This window comes from Panthera leo, chromosome B4, assembly GCF_018350215.1.
Source record: "Panthera leo isolate Ple1 chromosome B4, P.leo_Ple1_pat1.1, whole genome shotgun sequence".
NCBI classification, from domain to species: Eukaryota; Metazoa; Chordata; class Mammalia; order Carnivora; family Felidae; genus Panthera; species Panthera leo.
In genome coordinates, this window is record NC_056685.1 from 87815499 (window position 1) to 87835057 (window position 19559).

General features: G+C 33.5%; 1 protein-coding gene and 1 non-coding gene across 5 annotated transcripts in view; both read left to right on the forward strand.

The window, feature by feature from the left end:
• Positions 1-19246, forward strand: part of MON2 (MON2 homolog, regulator of endosome-to-Golgi trafficking) — a 119190-nt gene extending 99944 nt beyond the window's left edge. For all 4 annotated transcript variants that reach the window (XM_042947044.1, XM_042947045.1, XM_042947046.1 and 1 more), the window contains 5 exons: positions 4845-4905; positions 5991-6114; positions 8386-8593; positions 11252-11334; positions 17800-19246. In XM_042947044.1, coding sequence (XP_042802978.1) covers positions 4845-4905; positions 5991-6114; positions 8386-8593; positions 11252-11334; positions 17800-17963 — 640 coding nt within the window. In that variant the 3' untranslated portion in view covers positions 17964-19246. The remainder of the gene's footprint in view (positions 1-4844; positions 4906-5990; positions 6115-8385; positions 8594-11251; positions 11335-17799) is intronic.
• Positions 13918-14048, forward strand: LOC122225740. The gene has a single exon (XR_006205344.1). It is a non-coding gene; the product is annotated as a small nucleolar RNA SNORA38 (small nucleolar RNA).
• Positions 19247-19559: the final 313 nt, after the last annotated feature.

A 19559-nucleotide genomic window follows, 5' to 3' on the forward strand; every position in this document is an offset into this window, starting at 1 on the left:
TTTTACTTTCTTTTTTTTTTTTAAGTTTATTTGAGAGAGAGAGAGAGAGAGAAAGAAAGAACACAAGCAGAGGAGGGGCAGAGAGAGAGGGAGAGAGAGAATCCTCAGCATGCTCCACACTCAGCGTGGAGCCAAGGTAGGGCTCAATTATAGTTCCACGAGATCACGACCTGAGCCCATATCAAGAGTCAGACGCCTAACTGACTGAGCCACCCAAGTACCCCTTGTTTACTTTCTTATGTATCTCATCTCTAGAAATCTTGTAAATACCAATGCAAGCATGCTCTGTATTTGCAGGAAAATTATAAGGACTCAAAGCACATTGAAACAAATTATCTTTTTATCTGTAACTCTGAAAATTTGAATTTCTTTGTGGATTCCATTGCCCAAAATCACTATATTAATTTGTATGAATCAAATAGGTTTAGAGATTTAAACTTTTCTTTTTCCTTCTCAGTTGTCTGTATATTCATGTTGCTTTATTATTTTATTTTTATTTATTTTTATTTTTTATTTTTATGTTTTTTTAATTTTTATTTATTTTTCTTTTTATTTATTTTTTAAAGATTTTACTTTTACATAATCTCTACACCTAGCATGGGGCTTGAACCCACAACCCCAAGACCAAGAGGTGCATGCTACACCAACTGAGCCAGCCAGGTGTCCCATAATAATATAACCTTTTAGAGCAGGTTTTTTGGCAATGAGTAAAACTTCTTTGTTTTCTTTTGGCTGGGTCTTTCTACCATCTTACTTAATTCTCAGGTTTCTTATTGAACATTTTTCATTTTCCAAACTTTGTTCTTATTAAGTTCAGTTTTCTGAAATTAATTTTATGTGTTTGTGTACAATAAAGTAGGCAATGAAACAAAAGGCCTAATAATAGAAACTGTACATCTTATGTCATTTTGTATTAATGCAGTCGTACTATAATTCATTATAGTTTTTAGCCCAACAGCAGCCCTGCTTACATTAAAGTTTTGGGTGTATTGAGTATGTTGAAAATCATATTACTTAAGAAAGCAGACAGCATAGTGGGTAAGAGCACTGACTTAGGAGTGGGGCCATCTGGATTCAAATCTCAACTGTATTACTTTATAACTGAGATGTTTTGGACAAGTTACTTAACCTCTCAGGAACTCATTTCCTTATCTGTTAATGGGAATTATACTTAACTCATAGGGTCATTATGAGGGTTAAGTCACTTAAAATAAATGACTCCTTAGAGCAGTACCTGGCATGTAAGTGCTTTTAAAATGCTTGCTACCACTATTATCCTCATTATTTCCTTTCCTTAAGAGAAAGTGATGCTATCCGTATCCTTTCCCATCAAAAAGCCATATTTTAAACTAGAATTTTAAAGACCAAAACTGTAAATAACTAGGAGTAGGAAATTTACTTCTAAATTTGGAATTGTGTATAATGGCTAGAAAATAATAAAGATACTGACTTCAGCTGTCAGTAACACAGAATCAGTGTTCTAAGTTGTAGTTATTCTACTTATAGATTTAAGCCTTCTACTACATGGAGTAGTAGAGACCTACCCTACATTGAAAGTCATGACCTACTTTGGACTCTATCACCTACTTCCTGTTGACCTTGGACTGGTCATTTTTATTTCATAGTCCAAAAAATATTTTAAAGCTCAAATTGAAAACTTGCATTAGTTAGCTGAAGCTAAAAATGGCAGTGCTCACTAGGAGAACTTAAAACAATGCACATTTTCAGTTTCATGAGGTTTTGTTTTTTGTTTTTCAAATAATTGATTACTTTGGAAATCACAAAATATTATTTTATGTCATATATGTACTTGTTCTATAACTGAAGTTCATCAGTAATACTGAACAATAGGGTGTTTCAGAATGTTGCTTGGAATAATAAGGCCTTAGTTTTTATATAATACTAATATTTGAGCATATTTCATCTTGGAACATTTATAAGTCCTTTAACTTAATATACACTCTAAGACTTTGAATAACCATGCCTTTATAATGCTTAGCTTTCTTTTGTTCTTTAAGCTGTTTTGGCAAGGCAGTATAATAACAAAGAAATATAAATAAAATCAAAATTAGCTAGAAGAAAATGAAGGCTTTGGACATCATTGAAGACTATCATAAATAAATAGTTGAAAGGAGAAAAAGAAAAAACATGATTAAAGATGAAAAACATAAAGACTGTAATCTGGTAGACACTTGAAGTTTATTAGGAGTTCATTCAATCATCCTTGGAGTACTGAAACATGGTGCTTGTCCTCTAGAATACACTTGGGCTGGGGGGGAATTCATACAAATGGTCTGTGGACCTTAAGTTAAAAATCACTAAGTACTACCCAAAAGAATTCAGATGAAACATGTTCACACAAAAACTTGTTCACTAATATTCATAGTGGTATTTGTCATAATAGCCCCCAAATGAAGACAATCCAAATGTCTATCACCTGATGAATGGATAAAGTAAATGTGGTATGTCTACAGATTGGAATATTCAGCCATAAGAAAGGATAAAATACTGATGTATGCATGCTACAGTATAGATGAATCTTGAAGATGTTATGCTAAGTGAAAGAAACCAGACACAAAAGGCCATATATTGTATGATGTCACTTATGGGGTATATCCAGAATAGGCAAATGCGTAAAGACAGAAAGTAGATTAATGGTTGTTACAGGTGGGAGAGGAGAGGATGAGGAGTGACTGGTCAAAGTACAGAATGTGTTTCAGGAGTGATTAAAATATCCTAGAATTAGAAGTGGCACAACTTTGTGCAGATACTAAAAAGCACTGAATTATATAATTTAAAAGGTGAATTTTATAGTATATGAAATTGTATCTCATTACACTTTTTGAATGTACCATGCAGAGAGAACTGACAAAAAATACAAATCATACTTTATCAGTTATTTTATTTCAACTAAATATTTGTGAAGATAATTTTTAAAATTACCTCCATCTTAGAGAATTAAGGATCTTATATGGCCCGTTTCTACCTGCAGTGTTCACCGTCTCTTATAATTTATAGGTAAACTGTGTTAATCATCAGTTTTTTAGAAGCTCAACCAATTTTTTTGATATGCTCAAAGTGTTTAGTAAGGATACTAACTATAAGTTAAAAAAATAGCCATTAGTTTGAGTTTTGAGACCAGAATACTTAACCTATGCATCATCAAATAATTCCTGATTTTTTTGATCGCTGGAATTAGGAGTGAACTTTTGAGTTTCTGACTTTGTATGCTTTCTTTCCTCATAAAATATTTTAAAATCCACTTCAGTGTTTGATACATGATCCCTGTCACATTTATATTATTACTGTCTGTTCCTAATAAGCTTTTTTTTTTAATTCATAGTCAGCCCATCCTCAGTTACCTCCACCATTATCACCATTTTTTTTTGTATCACTGAACACTTATATTACTTGATTATAAATTAGAATTAAACACAGCTTTTATCTCCAGAGATACAGATAGGATCTGTGAAGCTACATTAGTTGTAGCAGTTATGAAATTCCCACCATTGGTTCCAGTTTGGGTACATGTCATTAAAATTTTTCCTGTAGTTTCCTACTAGCAGATTATAGAATTAGTCTAGGACTTGCACACCAGAATGCAAGTTTCATGCAACAGAGACTAAGTGCATCTTGTTCACAGCAGGATCTTGAACACCATCTTGCTCAAACTCAATGCTGTATATATGCTGTATATGGTACAAAGCATCTGATACTCAATAAATATTTGCTGAATGAAAAACATCTAAATCAAGTAAAGATATGGTACCCATAACAGAGTACATGTGCACGAGTGCTTGTGTGTATTCTAATACTTATAAATAGAAAAACCAAATAATGCTAGAGCAAAAATAGCCCTAGATACAAAACTGTATATTATAACTCTAAATCTAAGATAACACTGCTTTTACATTTACAACATGAAAGAGAAGAATTTAGGCTCAAATACCAGAGAAGTTTAGGGTCAAATTGCGGCCTTGTCATTTGCTTACAGTACATTCTTGGTCATTTTACCAGCATTCAAAGCCTGTTTCCTCTTCTGTCAATTACATGAGGATAATACTTGCTACATGTGGTTACTCTGGGAACTTATGAAATAATACAAATTAAAGCTCTTAGTACAGTGGCTGGCTCTGTAATTTTTCACTGTCATTACTGTAACAATCATTAACATCTTATTCTCAGCTGTTTTTAAGTAGTTAATATTTCACTGCTTTGTAAGTTTAATACCATTTTACCGCCCATTCTAATTAGGAGCCACATGGTTTAGAATTCACCTTGGTTCTCTCAGAATTACTGATTTCCATTGATCTTGCTGGAATAATTTTCTGCTTTAGAAAGTCTGAATCAGTCCTGTTTTGTTTTAGATGTTCTCTATTTTTAATGTAAAGATCTTTAATACATTGTGTTTATTACAAATTAGTGATTAATGGCCAGTCTCTGAGTGAATGGGTTCAGCAGATAACCAAGACTCTTTTAAGTCACTGGCAATGTAAGTGAATTCAGGTATCCTCACAGTAGTAATTTTTGTTGTAGCTGAAGATGATAGTAATACCCTCACTTTTTATTGTTTTTTTCATAATACTGAAAGGAGTTTAATTTTACAGATTTTATTTAATTCAGGATTGGACCAAGCATTTTTTGTAGTTAAGAAATTCATGTTTGTAATTGGTATAGTCCTTATTATACTAATAACTTTAATTAAAAATACTGTTCTTTTAAATAAATGGTAATGGGTGAGAACCTGGGTGAGAAAATAAATCCTTTTTGTCATTTGAATACTGCTTATTTCCAAGGAACATGTTACTTTTAAAAATCAAGTGTTTTATTTGTTTATTTTTTAGCATACCTCCAGATAATCTCTCTATTCAAGAATTTCAAAGAAATGAAAGTATTGACGTTGAGGTGAGGAAGCTATTTAAAACATTTTCCTGTAACCATTTGTGCAAACCAAATAGTAGAAATGTTGAAATTATGAAATTGCTAAAAGAACAAGTAGGGGTAGTAAGTTAAGATTGAACCTAAAAGCTTTAAAACTCTCACAGAGATTAAAGGTTGGTTCTTAAAGCACTGACATGATTTCCTTTTATTTGTTAGCTTTGTGCTGTGTGTATGTTGTCTAGATCCATAGTTGTGTCCATTTAATAATTTTAAAAAGTAGTTGATTCAGTAAAATCTCAGTCATTGAGCACGCATTTGAGAGTTTGTGCTACAGTTTGGCAAACCAGGTGTTTGTCGTTCAAACTAATCAATAAGTTGTTTAGATTTTTCTTTTTAACCAGCTGTAGATAGAGCCTCTCAAACTCTTGAAGCACATAATGAGAGCTTGTTAAAGAATATATTTTGTTGATTATAAATTGACTTTAAAGAAGTAGTTTTTTTTGGTTATAGATTTTTTTGTTGGGGGTGGTGGTTTGATGATTTTCCTTTAAGCAGGATAAAAGAACTTTTAAGTAAATGAAGTAAATTACTTTAAAGTATATCAAAAAAGTATACGTATAAAATATTGCTTTTTGTCCATTTCTGTATTAAAACTCTTGTAAACTTTTCTTCTTTTTCTTCAAAGGGCAAAGTAACACATTATGTATTAGAAATGAGCTATTTAACAAAAATGAATGTAATTTTCCTTTCTCTTTTGTCTCATTTATGGTTATAAAAAGTGATTTCAATCTTATTGTTAATTCTGTTTTGGATACTTTATTCTAGCATGGATACATTTCATATAACATCAACATTTACTAAAATGGTTGCATAGTAAACAGTCTATAGTATTGACTATTTTGTAATAAATTTATTATTATTACTAAGACAAATGAGGGAAATGGACTACTCATCCTGTATGTTAACATTAAAATGTTTGTGTACTTCAAGGAAGATTCTTTAGCTGATTTTCTTTTAAAATAAAATTTAGGTTTTACTCTAGATACTGTCATTTGAGTTGGTCTCTTTCAAGAAAAAAAATGCATTTGAGTTTGCCTCTTTTGTTGTAGGTAGTTCAGCTTATCAGCACTGAGATACTACCTTATGCCAATTTTATTCCTAAGGAATTTGTTGGTCAGATAATGACTATGCTTAATAAGGGCTCAATACATTCTCAGTCATCTTCATTTACAGGTATGTTATTTTAATGATGTATTAAAAATGTTAGTATTGAAGTACTTTGGAAGAAGCTGACTATATAAATGTTTACTCCTGTGATTATGGCAAAATGTAAACTGGAGAATGGTTAAGGTAATTTCTAAGAACATGATAGAACATTAAGCTTTCTGAGGGGAAAATGTGAATATTCTGTTAAACTGTGCTAAGCACTTTGAAGAACATTTAAATGTGTGTAGTCTGGCCACTAGATGTCTCTCATACTGCTTACTTCACAAACTACAGCACTTCTTTTTCCCAGCCCAAACAAGTTTTAAAAGTGATCTGGTAAAGTGCAGATTTAACAAAAATAATAGTCTCAGAAAAAATAATTAAATACTACTTACATTAATACAGTCAACTTTTTATTATTAAAGAGTATATAAAAATTTCTAGATACATTTTTATAAAATGTGTGTTACAAACAATATAATCAGATGTAAATACTTTAAGCTTAATAAGGATTACTGAGTTGCCATGTATACTTTTTCTAGCAGTTTCTGATGATACCTCTTGCCATTTATAGTATTAAATATACCAAAGTAAGGAAGGTATTTGGGCATTCTTCCAATGACTTTGCCATTGGACACAAACTTCTCGACTTTAACTTGGAGGTTTTTTTTTTTTTTTAAACATATACATAGAAACAGGACCAGGCTTCTATAAAGACCTAGGTTCCTGGGATCAGTTTTGGTCCCCACCATTCTTAAGTATGACCTGATAGCCAAAGCTTTCAGAGAAAATCTTTCAACATGAAAGAGAAAAAACAAAGAGGGAGTAAAAGAAACTGAGAGGAAACAGATAAAATTCAGAGCCATAAAAACATTACTCAAAAAAGCACAATTATAATTAGGATGTTCAAAGAGATAAAAGATTTATATGCATGAAAAAAAATACTATTAACAAGGAGGAATCAGAATAAGAAGGAGCTCACAGAAACTAAAAATGTGACAGCTGAAATAACAAGTCCAGTGAAGGGTTACAAGAAAATATAAGGAGGTAAACCAGGAAGTAGAGAAAGACAAAAAGTAGACAACATAAGAAGAAGGAAATAAAATGAATCCAAGGGGTCTAACATCTGACAATAGGTCTTCCAGAAAGAGAAAATAGAGCAAAGCTAACAGAGGAAATTATCAAATACATAAACTAAAGAAATCAGTCTCCAAATTAAAAATGGCCACTCAGTGACCAGAACAGTGAAAGAAAAAAGATCCACAAGAAGGCATGTTGTTAGGAAATTTCAAAATACCTGGGATAAAGAGAAGATCTACAAGATTTCAGAAAGAAAAGAAAAAAGTCCAACACAGAAGAATTGTATCAAGAGGACATTGGACTTTTCAGTAGCAGCACCGTATGCTAAAAGACATCGATGAAGTAGTTTGAGAGTTAGAAATGGAAAGGATTTTTAAGAAGGAGTTTTAAATGTGGGCCCATTGTTGGCAGAGTATAAGCGTAGAATGGTAATTTTCAAATGTCAGCATGTATTATAATCAGCTGCAAGGGCAAGCTATTGCTGGGCTGTACTCTCAGAGCTTCTGATTCAGTACGTATGGGGTGGGATATGAGAATTTGCATTTCTAACGAGTTTTCTGGTGATGTTGATGCTGCTAAGGAACAACTCTTTGAGTACCACAGTAAAGTAATGATATTTTCAGAAATGCAAGTTCTCAAAAATGTTACTTCCTATTCAGAATAGTCTTTCTGAGACATTCTAGAATGTGCTCCATGAAAACAAAGGAGTAAGCCAAGGAAATGGAAGGCATGGATCTAGGAAGTGGGATATACAATAAGAGAATAAAACAATTCCCAGGCTATGACAAAGACTAGTTCTAGGAGATAGCGGGACAGCAGGTCTAGAGAGCAGCTAGTCCAGAATAGAGCTCAGGTCTGGCTCTAGAAAGATGTCGCTAAGAGGAAAGTAGGAAGGGAGGAAGGAAGAAGAAAGAAAGAAAAATCACAAACTTGACCTTGTGGCAAACCATTGAGAAGTATTTTATAGTGCTGTCAAAGAGTATGAAAAAAAACAAGACAAGAAAAATACTAAGTAGAAATGATGAGAGTTGACAGTCTTGCCTTGTTTTTGGTCTTGAAAGGGGGAAAATTGTTATATACATGCTGTTAGCTGTAAGGTTTTCATAGATGCTCTTCATCAGTTGAAGAATTTCCTTCTGTTCCTAGTTTGCTAAATTGTTATCATTAAGGTTATTAATTTAACTTCCTATTAACCATCAAAAATTGTTAATTTTACAGAAGCAGAGATTGATATTCGTTTGAGAGAGGAATTTTCGAAAATGTGTTTTGAAACATTGCTCCAGTTTTCCTTCAGTAACAAAGTCACAACACCTCAAGAAGGCTATATCTCACGAATGGCACTCTCAGTACTTTTAAAGAGGTCTCAAGATGTACTTCATCGCTATATAGAGGATGAAAGATTAAGTGGTAAATGCCCTCTTCCAAGGTATAGATTTTATTTTATAGATGAAGGGAATATGCTGTCATAGTTATTAATTCAAAAAAAAAAAAAAAAGCTTTGAGCACCAAGTTGTTTTTATAAGTGATGTGAATGTAACCTGAAGCTGTTTATAATTTTATTTATTTTATATGGTGTAAATATAAGTTTTGCTGCAGATATATTAATGCATTTTATTTTGGGATGCTTTTTCAGACTCGTCATGAAGGTTAAGTAATATATGATATGTGTACCAAGTTTCCTTTTTGGATTTAAAAGAAAATTTTGAATTCTAAAATATGTTTTCTCAAGGATTTCTGGATAAGGACTTGTGGATCTGTATGAGCACATAGGTGTGGATCTCTCTAGAGAGAAAATAATTGATAAATCATACTCTGGGAACTTCCTAGTTAGTTTTACAGTTTTTTTTAGATTTCTCTACAAGTCAGCTAGCATTTAGATCTTCTTTTTATCTAGTTTGCTTAATTAAGCCCTTGTTCCTAAACTAATTTGCTTCCCACTTAGCCAAGCTGTGTCAGTGGAAGGGGCTCTAGGTCTTTCTGCAAAGCCAAAGCTAATCAAAGTTGGGATAGAAATCAGAATTCATCAAAAAATGTAATCATAAATTTGAGTTATGTCACCAATCTATTTTTTTTATGTGGGAATTAGAGTTTAAAGCAAAACAAATGAAACAAAATACCATTGGAAGATAGAGTTATCAAAGTCAGGGTAGAGTTTCAAAAATCATTATGGGTCCATCTCTTGAGGTACTATTGGAGAGGTAAATCATCAGCCCCAAATCTTTGTGCACATTCTTATTTACTTATAATAAATTTTTGGAGTTAGAATTACTTGTCAAAAGATAAAAACATTTTTGGGGCGCCTGGGTGGCTCAGTCGGTTGAGCGGCCGACTTCAGCTTGGATCATGATCTCGCAGCCCGTGAGTTCGAGCCCTGCATCGGGCTCTGTGCTGACAGCTCAGAGCCTGGAGCCTGTTTCAGATTCTGTGTCTCCCTCTCTCTGACCCTCCCCGTTCATGCTCTGTCTCTCTCTGTCTCAAAAATAAATAAACGTTAAAAAAAAAAATTAAAAAAAAGATAAAAACATTTTTAAAATTTCTTTTAATGTTTATTTATTTTTGAGAGACAAACTGTGAGCAGGGGGAGGGGCAGAGAGAGAGGGAGACACAGAATCTGAAGCAGGCTTCAGACTCTGAGCTGACCGCACAGAGCCAGATGCAGGACTTGAAGTCGTAAACCGTGAGATCATGACCTGAGCTGAAGTCAGAGGCTTAACTGAGCACTCAGGTGCCCTAAGATAAAAACATTTTTAAAGCTTTTGATATGTATTCCAAATTGCCTACCAGAAATTTCTGCCAATTTACATTCTCCCAGAAGTATATAAATGTCCTTTTCTCAGTTTTTAGCATTTTAAAATTATTTGCCATTTTATGATTTATTTTATCTTTTTTAAATTTGATGAATGAAAAATAGTTACATGGTAGTTTGGTTTTTTTTTAATTACCAATGCTTAATAGTCATTTGTATTTCTATTTTTAAGATCCACTGTATTTTGAATTTCTAAAATATAAATTATACCTCCTCGTATTCAGATTTATATATAAAAGCATTCCAAAGACAGGTGTTAGTAATTTGGTTATGGGCATGATTGAAAATTGATTTATCATAATCTCTGAAGTATACTTGGAAAAGCAGTAATAAAGTTGCTTTGCTTGGAATATTTTTATTTACTAGATTATAACGTATTATTTGACTTCAGAAAGCAGCTTTACTTCATTTTTCATGTTTTTAGTGTTTATTGCTTTTAAATTGAGTCTTACTTATAGTTGTCCTATAAAGTATTGTATTGTATCATCCTGTGTTTGATGCAGTATCATTACATTATTTTCTAAACTACATTGCAACACAGTAACTTCTTCTATGCTTACAAAGGGAGGCTTGAAATAGTACTCTGTCATAGTATTAGAAAAATTTTTTCTGCAGAATGAAAACACAGATTGGTGTCAGCAATGAGGGGAAAGGGAGGAAACTATGTAGGGATAAAGAAGGGAATGAAGCTACTCTTGTTCATCCTTTACTCCCAAGTTCATTCTTCATTACTGATGTCTCCAAATAGGAGACACCTTAGGATTAGTTTTGAGCATGTTTCTTTTTGTTGTATTAGAAAATCAAACAAGTACTATTATAATTTTAAATGTTCTTTTAACAGCATGATAAAATATGTGTCAGGAGGTAATAGTGGTTTTTATTTCCATTTAAGCTTTGGCAAATCCCTTTTGGTGCTAAGGAGTTAAAAAGAAAAAAAAACATTTTTGTAGAGAAGCCTTAAAAGCATATATTATAAAATGTCTTAACTTTAAATAATTATATGAAATATTTTACAATTATCTTACAAATTTAGATTTGCCTGAAGAGATTGCCTCCCCCTCCCTTTGAAATTGATAACTTATGGTAAAAATAACTATAAATCTTATTTGCACACTGAAGTATATGTTAATAAAATATTTTAATAAGAATTTAAAACTAAAATTAACTTTGTATTGTGTTCAGTATTTTTCCAAAAATATATCTATTTGTATAAACCTAGTAAACACACATGGCATATCTTAAAATCATGATGGAAATAATTTCCCATCTGTTTTTTAGGCAACAAGTAACAGAAATTATATTTGTTTTAAAAGCAGTCAGTACTCTCATTGATTCACTTAAGAAAACTCAGCCTGAGAATGGTAAGTGCTTAGAAACTCAGTTATTCTAAACTCATAACATTTATGTTCTATTTCTGATATACTTTTCTATTATTAAGTTAACTGAATTTTAGGAATATAACAACTATTAGACTTTCTTTTTCCCAGTCCTTATGACAGCAAAGCATCGTCCATTAGGATGTCAATTAAGTAAATGTTTTGGCTTCTTAATATTAAACAACAGTTTGGCTTTTTTTTTTTTTTTTTTTTTTTTTTAAACTAAGTTGGTCTGAAGTTAGGGTGTTGCATGGATAATTAGTATTTCTTATAAGTTTAATGTGGAGCATCACTGAGTTTTGGGTGGGAGTAGTCTTCATCCTGCATGTGTACTGAATTATGGTATAAGTATAAACTGTTCAACTTTGAATCATTTTATAGCCTTCTCTCATTTGTTTCCCCTTTCTGTTACTCATCTCTCTTCTCTCCGTTCTTTACATTGTTGCTAGAAATGATTTTTCCAAAAGTGCAGCTTTGATCATTCATTTTCCCATCCTTGTAAAACAAAACAAAAAATTTTCATGTACCATTACCTACCAAATGCAGAGAGTACTATTCTCAGCCTCTATTAGGTTTATGCTTTATTTCCACTAGATTTCATGTATCCTGTTTCCCACCAAACTAAAATTTTCAGTCTACCCAAGTTTTTCTAACCTTTTGCTTATTTCATTCTCCTACCTATGTCTACCTAGTTCAAATACCACTCCACTTTTTAACCTTGTTTTTAATCTTTAGTGGTGAATGATTTCTCTTTTCATTGAACTCGTAGCTAGTTTATGTGTACCTTTGTCCAAAGGCACTCTATATGTATTACTGTTACACATATAGATGAATCAGTCACTTCCCTTAACTTGTAAACTTCTTGAGAGGCTTTTTGGGCCATATTTTGTTCTATTTGAATCCTCTACAGCATTGCTACTCAAAGTGGTTTGTTTGAGGATAGGATAAAGAGCTGGCATATTTGTGTCACTAAACACAGTGGTTTAGTTGACATTTTTTATACAACAAGAGTTTGTTAAAGAAGGAAGTGTGTTGGGGCGCCTGGGTGGCTCAGTCAGTTAAGCGTCCTACTTCAGCTCAGGTCATGATCTCACGGCTCGTGAGTTTGAGCCCCGTGTCGGGCTCTGTGCTGACAGCTCAGAGCCCGGAGCCTGTTTCAGATTCTGTGTCTCCCTCTCTCTCTGACCCTCCCCCGTTCATCCTCTGTCTCTCTCTGTCTCAAAAGTAAATAAACGTTAAAAAAAAAAAAAAAATTAAAAAAAAAAAAAAAAAAAGAAGGAAGTGTGTTGATTTACATTCTGGCCCAAGCACATTAGCAGACTGGCACTTTATGCAGCATTACTTTTAATACCCAAGAAGAAGGTTCCTAATAAATGCCTAATAAATGAATCATAGGATATTTGTTCCTGGCAATTATTATGTAATAAAAGTAAATACATATTTTTTCATTTTCAAAATTTACCCACTAGTACTTTGGCCTAGAAAGAGTATTATACTAAACCTTAAGGAGTAATAGATTTGTACTTATTCAATACAAAGGGAGGGGGGTGGAATTTGGTGGTTTTTTTTTTTTTTTTTTTTTTTAATCTTTATTTATTTTTGAGAGAAAGACAGGGTGTGAGTAGGGGAGGGGCAGAGAGAGAGAGGGAGACACAGAATCTGAAGCAGGCTCCAAGCCCTGAGCCGTCAGCACAGAGCCCAACGCGGGGCTCAAACTCACAAACTGAGATCATGACCTGAGCCGAAGCTGGGCGATCAACCGACAGAGCCACCCAGGCGCCCCGGGAAGGGTGGAATTTGTAAGAAAATTTTTGGAGCAATATCTTGACTTCATCCCATCAAATTCAAATTTGAGTTCTCATCAAAAATGTTCTGGTTGATATTTTAGAGAGAGAAGTCATGCATTAACTTCCTAGTGACCAGTAAAATCTTTATTAGATCATAGGATAGAATTGGATTCTTAATTCAAGTCTAAAATATATTTAAGACTTAAACAGGAAATTCTCCAATTCCCATGTTATTGCTATAGTATATTAAATATAACCAGTATATTTCAGTGCATAGTGCTTGCATTATTTTGCAGAATTTTTAGACAGCTGTCAAGAATTTAACCAAAATTTGTATAAAGGAAGAAAAGGGAAGAAAAACTCAGTAACTTTTTTTTTTTTTTCATAGCTAGTGGGCCAAGAATAGGGCAGTGTAGTAATGGTAAATGATTTAACTTACTGTTAAAAATTGTCTAAGAGAGTTTGAATTGTGGCTCTGGGTATATGAAGTGAAATTTTAAACTAAATGTAACCATAAATGAAGATGATATTGTAACATATTAGAAAGCTATGATAAGCTTCATTAAGAAACAGGAAAAAAGAAGATAACTAAGAAAAAGCCAAGCCTTTCCAGTGGAAATATGTTGGATTGCTCGTTGCCAGTCCAAAATTGTTTAAAACATTGGTCATTTGTTTTAGGGTTTTCTAGTGAGAGAGGAGGCATTTTTTGGACTTATTTTTAATTTGGGAGTTTTGTTTTTATCATTTTACTTGATCTTTACTTTAAAATTTGAATAGGTAACCCTCCTACAAAGGCATGTCTGTAGTTCCCTGTCTTTGAACACGTAAGAATTGGAGGAAAAGAAATGTGGACTTGGAGAAGTCTGGGGCCAGCTTGCTCCATGCAGGCTCAAGATCAACCATCCAACAGAGAGAGAGAGAGAGGGAGAAAATAGAATTTGAATAGCTAGTAACCACATACACATGTTTCAAAAATTCAAAAATATACAGGGAAAAGTTTTGAGATAGCTTTATCCTATTTTATATCTGCCTAGTTCTTACCTCCCCATAGGTAACCATTTAACCATTTTTATTAGTTTGTGGATCTTTCCATGAGTTTATTATGTAAATACAATATATATATATACTCCAGTATTCTCCCAGTTTTAAACATAAATGAATATGCATAGTAGCCCCATATTATACCTACTGTCCTGAATACTCTTTATTTTTCTCCGCTTCATAAAATTTGGAGATACTTCCATATCAATACATAGGTAAGCCCAAGATCTGTAGTGGGATTTTTTTTTTTTTTTTAAGTTCATTTCTTTACTTTGGGAGAGAACACAGGTGGGGGAGGGGCAGAGAGAGCAAAAGAGAGAGAGACAGAGAATCCTATGCCAGCACAGAGCCCGATGCATAGCTCCAACCCACAAACCGTGAGATCATGACCTGAGCTGAAGTTGGATGCTCAACTGACTGAGCCACCCAGGCACCCCATATGTATGGTAGGTTTTAAAAACTGTATTTTAAGAAATTTGAAGAGCCTTCCCTGAGTTTAGGATGTGATCTTAAACAGTGTATTTTTAAATTTTTTTTTTTTTTTTTTTACATTTATTTATTTTTGAGACAGAGTGTGAGCAGGGGAGGGGCAGAGAGAGGGGGGCGGGTGGGGAGACACAGAATCCGAAACAGGCTTCAGGCTCCGAGCTGTCAGCACAGAGCCTGATGTAGGGCTTGAAACCACAAACCATGAGATCATGACCAGAGCCGAAGTCGGATGCCCAGTCGGCTGAGCCACCCAGGCGCCCCTTAAACAGCGTATTTTTTTATTTTCCAGTAGTAAACCAAGAATTAATGTCAGTTGACTCTCCATCTGGGGCAATCTAGATAGGTTTCAATCTGTGCAACATTTTTTTTATTTTTCCCAGTTTTTTTATTGTTACAAAATACACATAAAATATTTATCTTCAGCCATTTTTAAGTGTATAGTTCAGTGGTATTAATTTCATAATAGTGTGCAACCATCACCATGATCTATCTCCATAACTCTTTTTATCTTGTAACTGAAACTCGACACTCATTAAACAATAACTCCTTATTCCCCGCTCCTCCTAGTTTCTGACACCACCATTCTATTTTCTATTACTATGACTTTGCTCTCGGTATCTCATATAAGTTGAGTCATAAAATACTTGTCTTTTTGTGACTGGCTTTTCTGCTTAGTATAATGTCATTGAGTTTCATTCATATTGTAGCATATTGGAGAATCTACTTTTTAAGGCTGAATAATATTCCATTGTGGTGTGTGTGTGTGTGTGTGTGTGTGTGTGTGTGTGTTGTGTGTGTCTCATATTTTCCTTATCCATTCATCCATTGGTAGACACTTGGGTTAATTCCACATTTTAGCTATTGCAAATAATGCTGCTATGAATGTGTGTAGGAATCTCTTCAAGACCCTGCTTTGTTCTTTTGAGTATATACCCAGAAGTAGAATTGCTGGATCATATGGTAATTCTATTTTTTTTGTTTTTTGAGGAACCACTGTATTATTTTCCACAGTGGCTATACCATTTTACATTACAACCATCAGTGAACAAAGGTTCTAATTTCTCCACATCTGCACAAATACTTGTGTTTTTTTTAATTTTGTTTTTGTTTTGATAGTAGCCATTTTAATCAGTATGAGTTGGTATCTCATTGTAGTTCTGATTTGCATTTCCCTTAGGTTGGCGATGTTGAGCATCTTTTCGTGTACATTATTGGCCATTTGTATACATTATCGGCCATTTGTATATCTCCTTTGGAGAAATGTCTATTCAAGTCCTTTGCCATTTTTTGAATTGAGTTGTTTTTTGTTGTTGTTGAAGCCCCTTTGTTTACTATGATCAGAAGCAGCGATCAGAGCACAGATCCCCGATATTTGGAGGATATGGTCTTTTTGCCCACCGTGGCCTGCTGCAGGCAAGCTGCTCCAGGAACACGTGCACAGCTGCCTACCACATGGCTAGGGGTGAGGGATGGGTAGCTGCTACTGTGCTAAGAGCTGAAATTGACCAAAATTAACCACAATATTCTATCCAAGTCTACCTCTGGAAGTTGCAAGCCTTCAGTAGACTCCAGAGTTCCAAAATAGTTGTATCAAGCCGATTCTGCCAATACAATTGTTGTCTAGGTGGGTAGACAGATTCCGGGTACTTGCTCTCTGCCATTTTTCCAGAATCCTCTCTGTGTAATCTTTTGTTAAATGATCAGTGGAAAGTTTCATAGAAGACAGCTGGAGCAGACTGTTTAAAACTTCTCTTTAAACTGTTCGTTTTCTGTTAAGCAAGGAAAATTCTTTTTACAAATGAGATCTCTTATGGATTCCCAAGATATAAAACAGATAAAAACAGCACTGGCCTGAGTCCCTCCTTCACCGTTACCCATCCGCTCCCCTCCCTTTTTCTTTTTCCCATTTCTAGTCTGAGGAAGCCTCTGTTTGGGTGAAGAAGGGATTGCGTGAACAGTTCAGCATTTCCCAAGATTTGTACTCAGGAATGAATATTAATGATGATGAGTGATGTCAGTAGATACTGAATATAAAAAAAATTCCATAATCAAATTAATTTTGGAAATCCTAGATTAGATAAAGTTAAGCCTCTTTTTTACTGCAAGTTTTTAATAAATTCGTGTGAATTATGAGTCCCCCAAAAGGAAGATAATATATACAACATGTGCCAAACTTCCCTGGTCATCGTTTTTATAAGAAGTATTTTGAAGAATACTAGTGTAAGAAACACATTCCTTTATTCTCCAACAGAAGCTGAGATAAAGAGAAATTGGAGTGAAAAATAGAATCACAGTTCCTTGTGTATAATACAGTATCTTTCTTTTATGCTAGACTGCCTCCTAGATTTGAGACTTGTTTCATAGTGTCGTATACATATACTGTGTAACAAAATCTGTCAGCTGGTTTTGTTGCGTATTGCAGGCTCAGCAATATGCACAGCGTTTACAGAAAAATAGACATGTAATATGTGATCTCAGAGTATAAGGAAATTATAAACTAAATGGGATGTAACACTTTTTCCCATTCACCAAATAGTATTCAACTGTACTACTTGTTGGTGATAGTGGAGAGGAACACGGACGTGTCTCTTCACACTGAAGTTTAAATCTAATGATACCTGTTAAAGATTAGGAAGCAGTACAAGAGAAGAGTGGATCTTTGGTCACTTGAAACTAAAATCAGTATCAAGGACATTACTGGGGAAACCATTTAAATATTTATATTTTTAGCATACAACTGCATAAGAAATTGAGTTGTTTTCTAATTCTAATTCTTCTTGAAATATGCACTACATTGTCTGGCACTTACACTGAAAATGACAGAAGTTTGAATTCCAAGTTACTTTGTTAGCTTCCAAGGCCTTCACAAATTGAAGTATCATTTAAAATGGACTTTAGCACATTCCTTGGTATGGATGACTCTGTACTCTGACCATATGTTTCCCCCTCATATCTTATTCGATCTATCGGGAAGTCTTCCAAAGATTAAAAAAGAAAAGGGTATAAGATTGTGGAATCTCCATATTGGGGGATTTTTTTCTTTGCCTTGTATTTGAAGGATTGTGTTATGTTAATTGGATAATCTCTGCTATTTAAATACACGTTTTTGAGATTTTATACTTTTTAATTGCAGTTGATGGAAATACCTGGGCACAAGTGATTGCTTTATACCCAACTCTAGTCGAATGCATCACCTGCTCGTCTGCAGAAGTCTGCTCTGCACTTAAAGAGGCACTCGTTCCTTTTAAGGATTTCATGCAGCCACCAGCATCCAAAGTTCAAAATGGAGAATCTTGACCAGCTATAATAATTTTAAAGAAGAAAGATTATCTAAAGACTGTTTGATCCTCAGTGAGTCTTCTATGAGAAGGACATTTCTTACTACCAATAATTCTTGGCAGCTGTTGTTCGCCTCCTTTAAATTGTACTTACCTGAGTTCAGTAATTCATATTACAAGCTTACATGTCAACAAAGGCTCCTGAGTGAGCAGCGGTGGGAGCCTTTAGTAGGTTAAACTGATGGAGAGTTAGTTAATACTGCAACATACCTGCTACTGTATCTTCAGTTGGTGATTTAAAAGTGAGCTTATGTACAGTTTGTGGTGTATGTGTTAATGATGTACTTTTTAAAAAGAAAGAAAAGATATTTCATTCAGTCAGATTTATTAGGCTGGTGTTTTTGCACCCTTTTTCAAGTACAAATTGTACTAAAATTTTATGCAAGATGGTACTGTAACATTCCATATTATCTATAACCAGCCTTTGTAAACAAAGGGAACTGATAAACTTGTGTGTATAATAAATGGTACAGTTCTGTATAAAATAGTTGCATTTATTATTTAAATTTTTAAAATATTGATAATGTTAAATGCCTGAAGCTGTATTTATTATTAATACAAAATTGTTTGCTTTCATTTTTACTTATAATTTGCCTTCTTAAGCGGCAGGTATGCTTACCATATGATCATGCAGTTATCTTTAGTGCTTATTTTAAATGTATTTACTAGTGACTATTAAACATCTGACCAGAAAGGTCATGTGAACACAGCAGCAAATAGTTTATGATTTGCTGATTTTGCAACTTTGAAGTATAGTTATTAGCTTAATACATTGGGATATATTGTAGCATTCTGACTCCGTCATACCTCATTTCTTTAAATATCTTTCCCAGCTTTCACGTAAGTCTGTCTGTTTTTATATTTGGTGTTTGGATTTTAAAGACTTTTCATATTATATTTCTACTGATTTTCTTTTTCTCACTGACTAAGCATTTATCACTGTCTTTGAATTATGATCCAGGCAAGATGATTCCAGATTTCCTAAATTTTGCCTGTGAAGTTTTGTTCATTTCAGTGCTTCATTTTGTAATGTCTTCGCAAGAAAAAAAATAACTATGCCAACCCATAAATATAAAATGTGTGTGTGTTCTAAAACAATGAGAAGTGTATTTTTGGAGACAGTGAAGCATTTAGAAGTACAGTAAACTTTCTGTCATGGAGTGAATTGCTAATTTTGTTTCACTTTTCTTAGTGAAGAAGAAAAATGCTCTTGAGTACATTACTTGTTTCTTAAAAAACTAACCTAGCTTACTGTATTTTTTATTAATGGATTGTGGTATTATCATATTAGTTACATTTGCATAAACATTTATGTGAAGACACAAAGATGTTTAAAACAATGATTAAGAAATCATAATGGTTTCAGTATTATGTTAGTGTGCTGGAAGTCCTTTGATTTTAATAGAATTTATACATTGCAGCCTCTCCAGAATAATTATAAAACTAGGAGAAGATACTAGAATTGAGTAATGAATGAGATACAATTTTGAGGCTGTTGTAATTGTGAAATTATTTAATTTGCACTATTATCTGTAAACATGGTAAGCTTTTATCG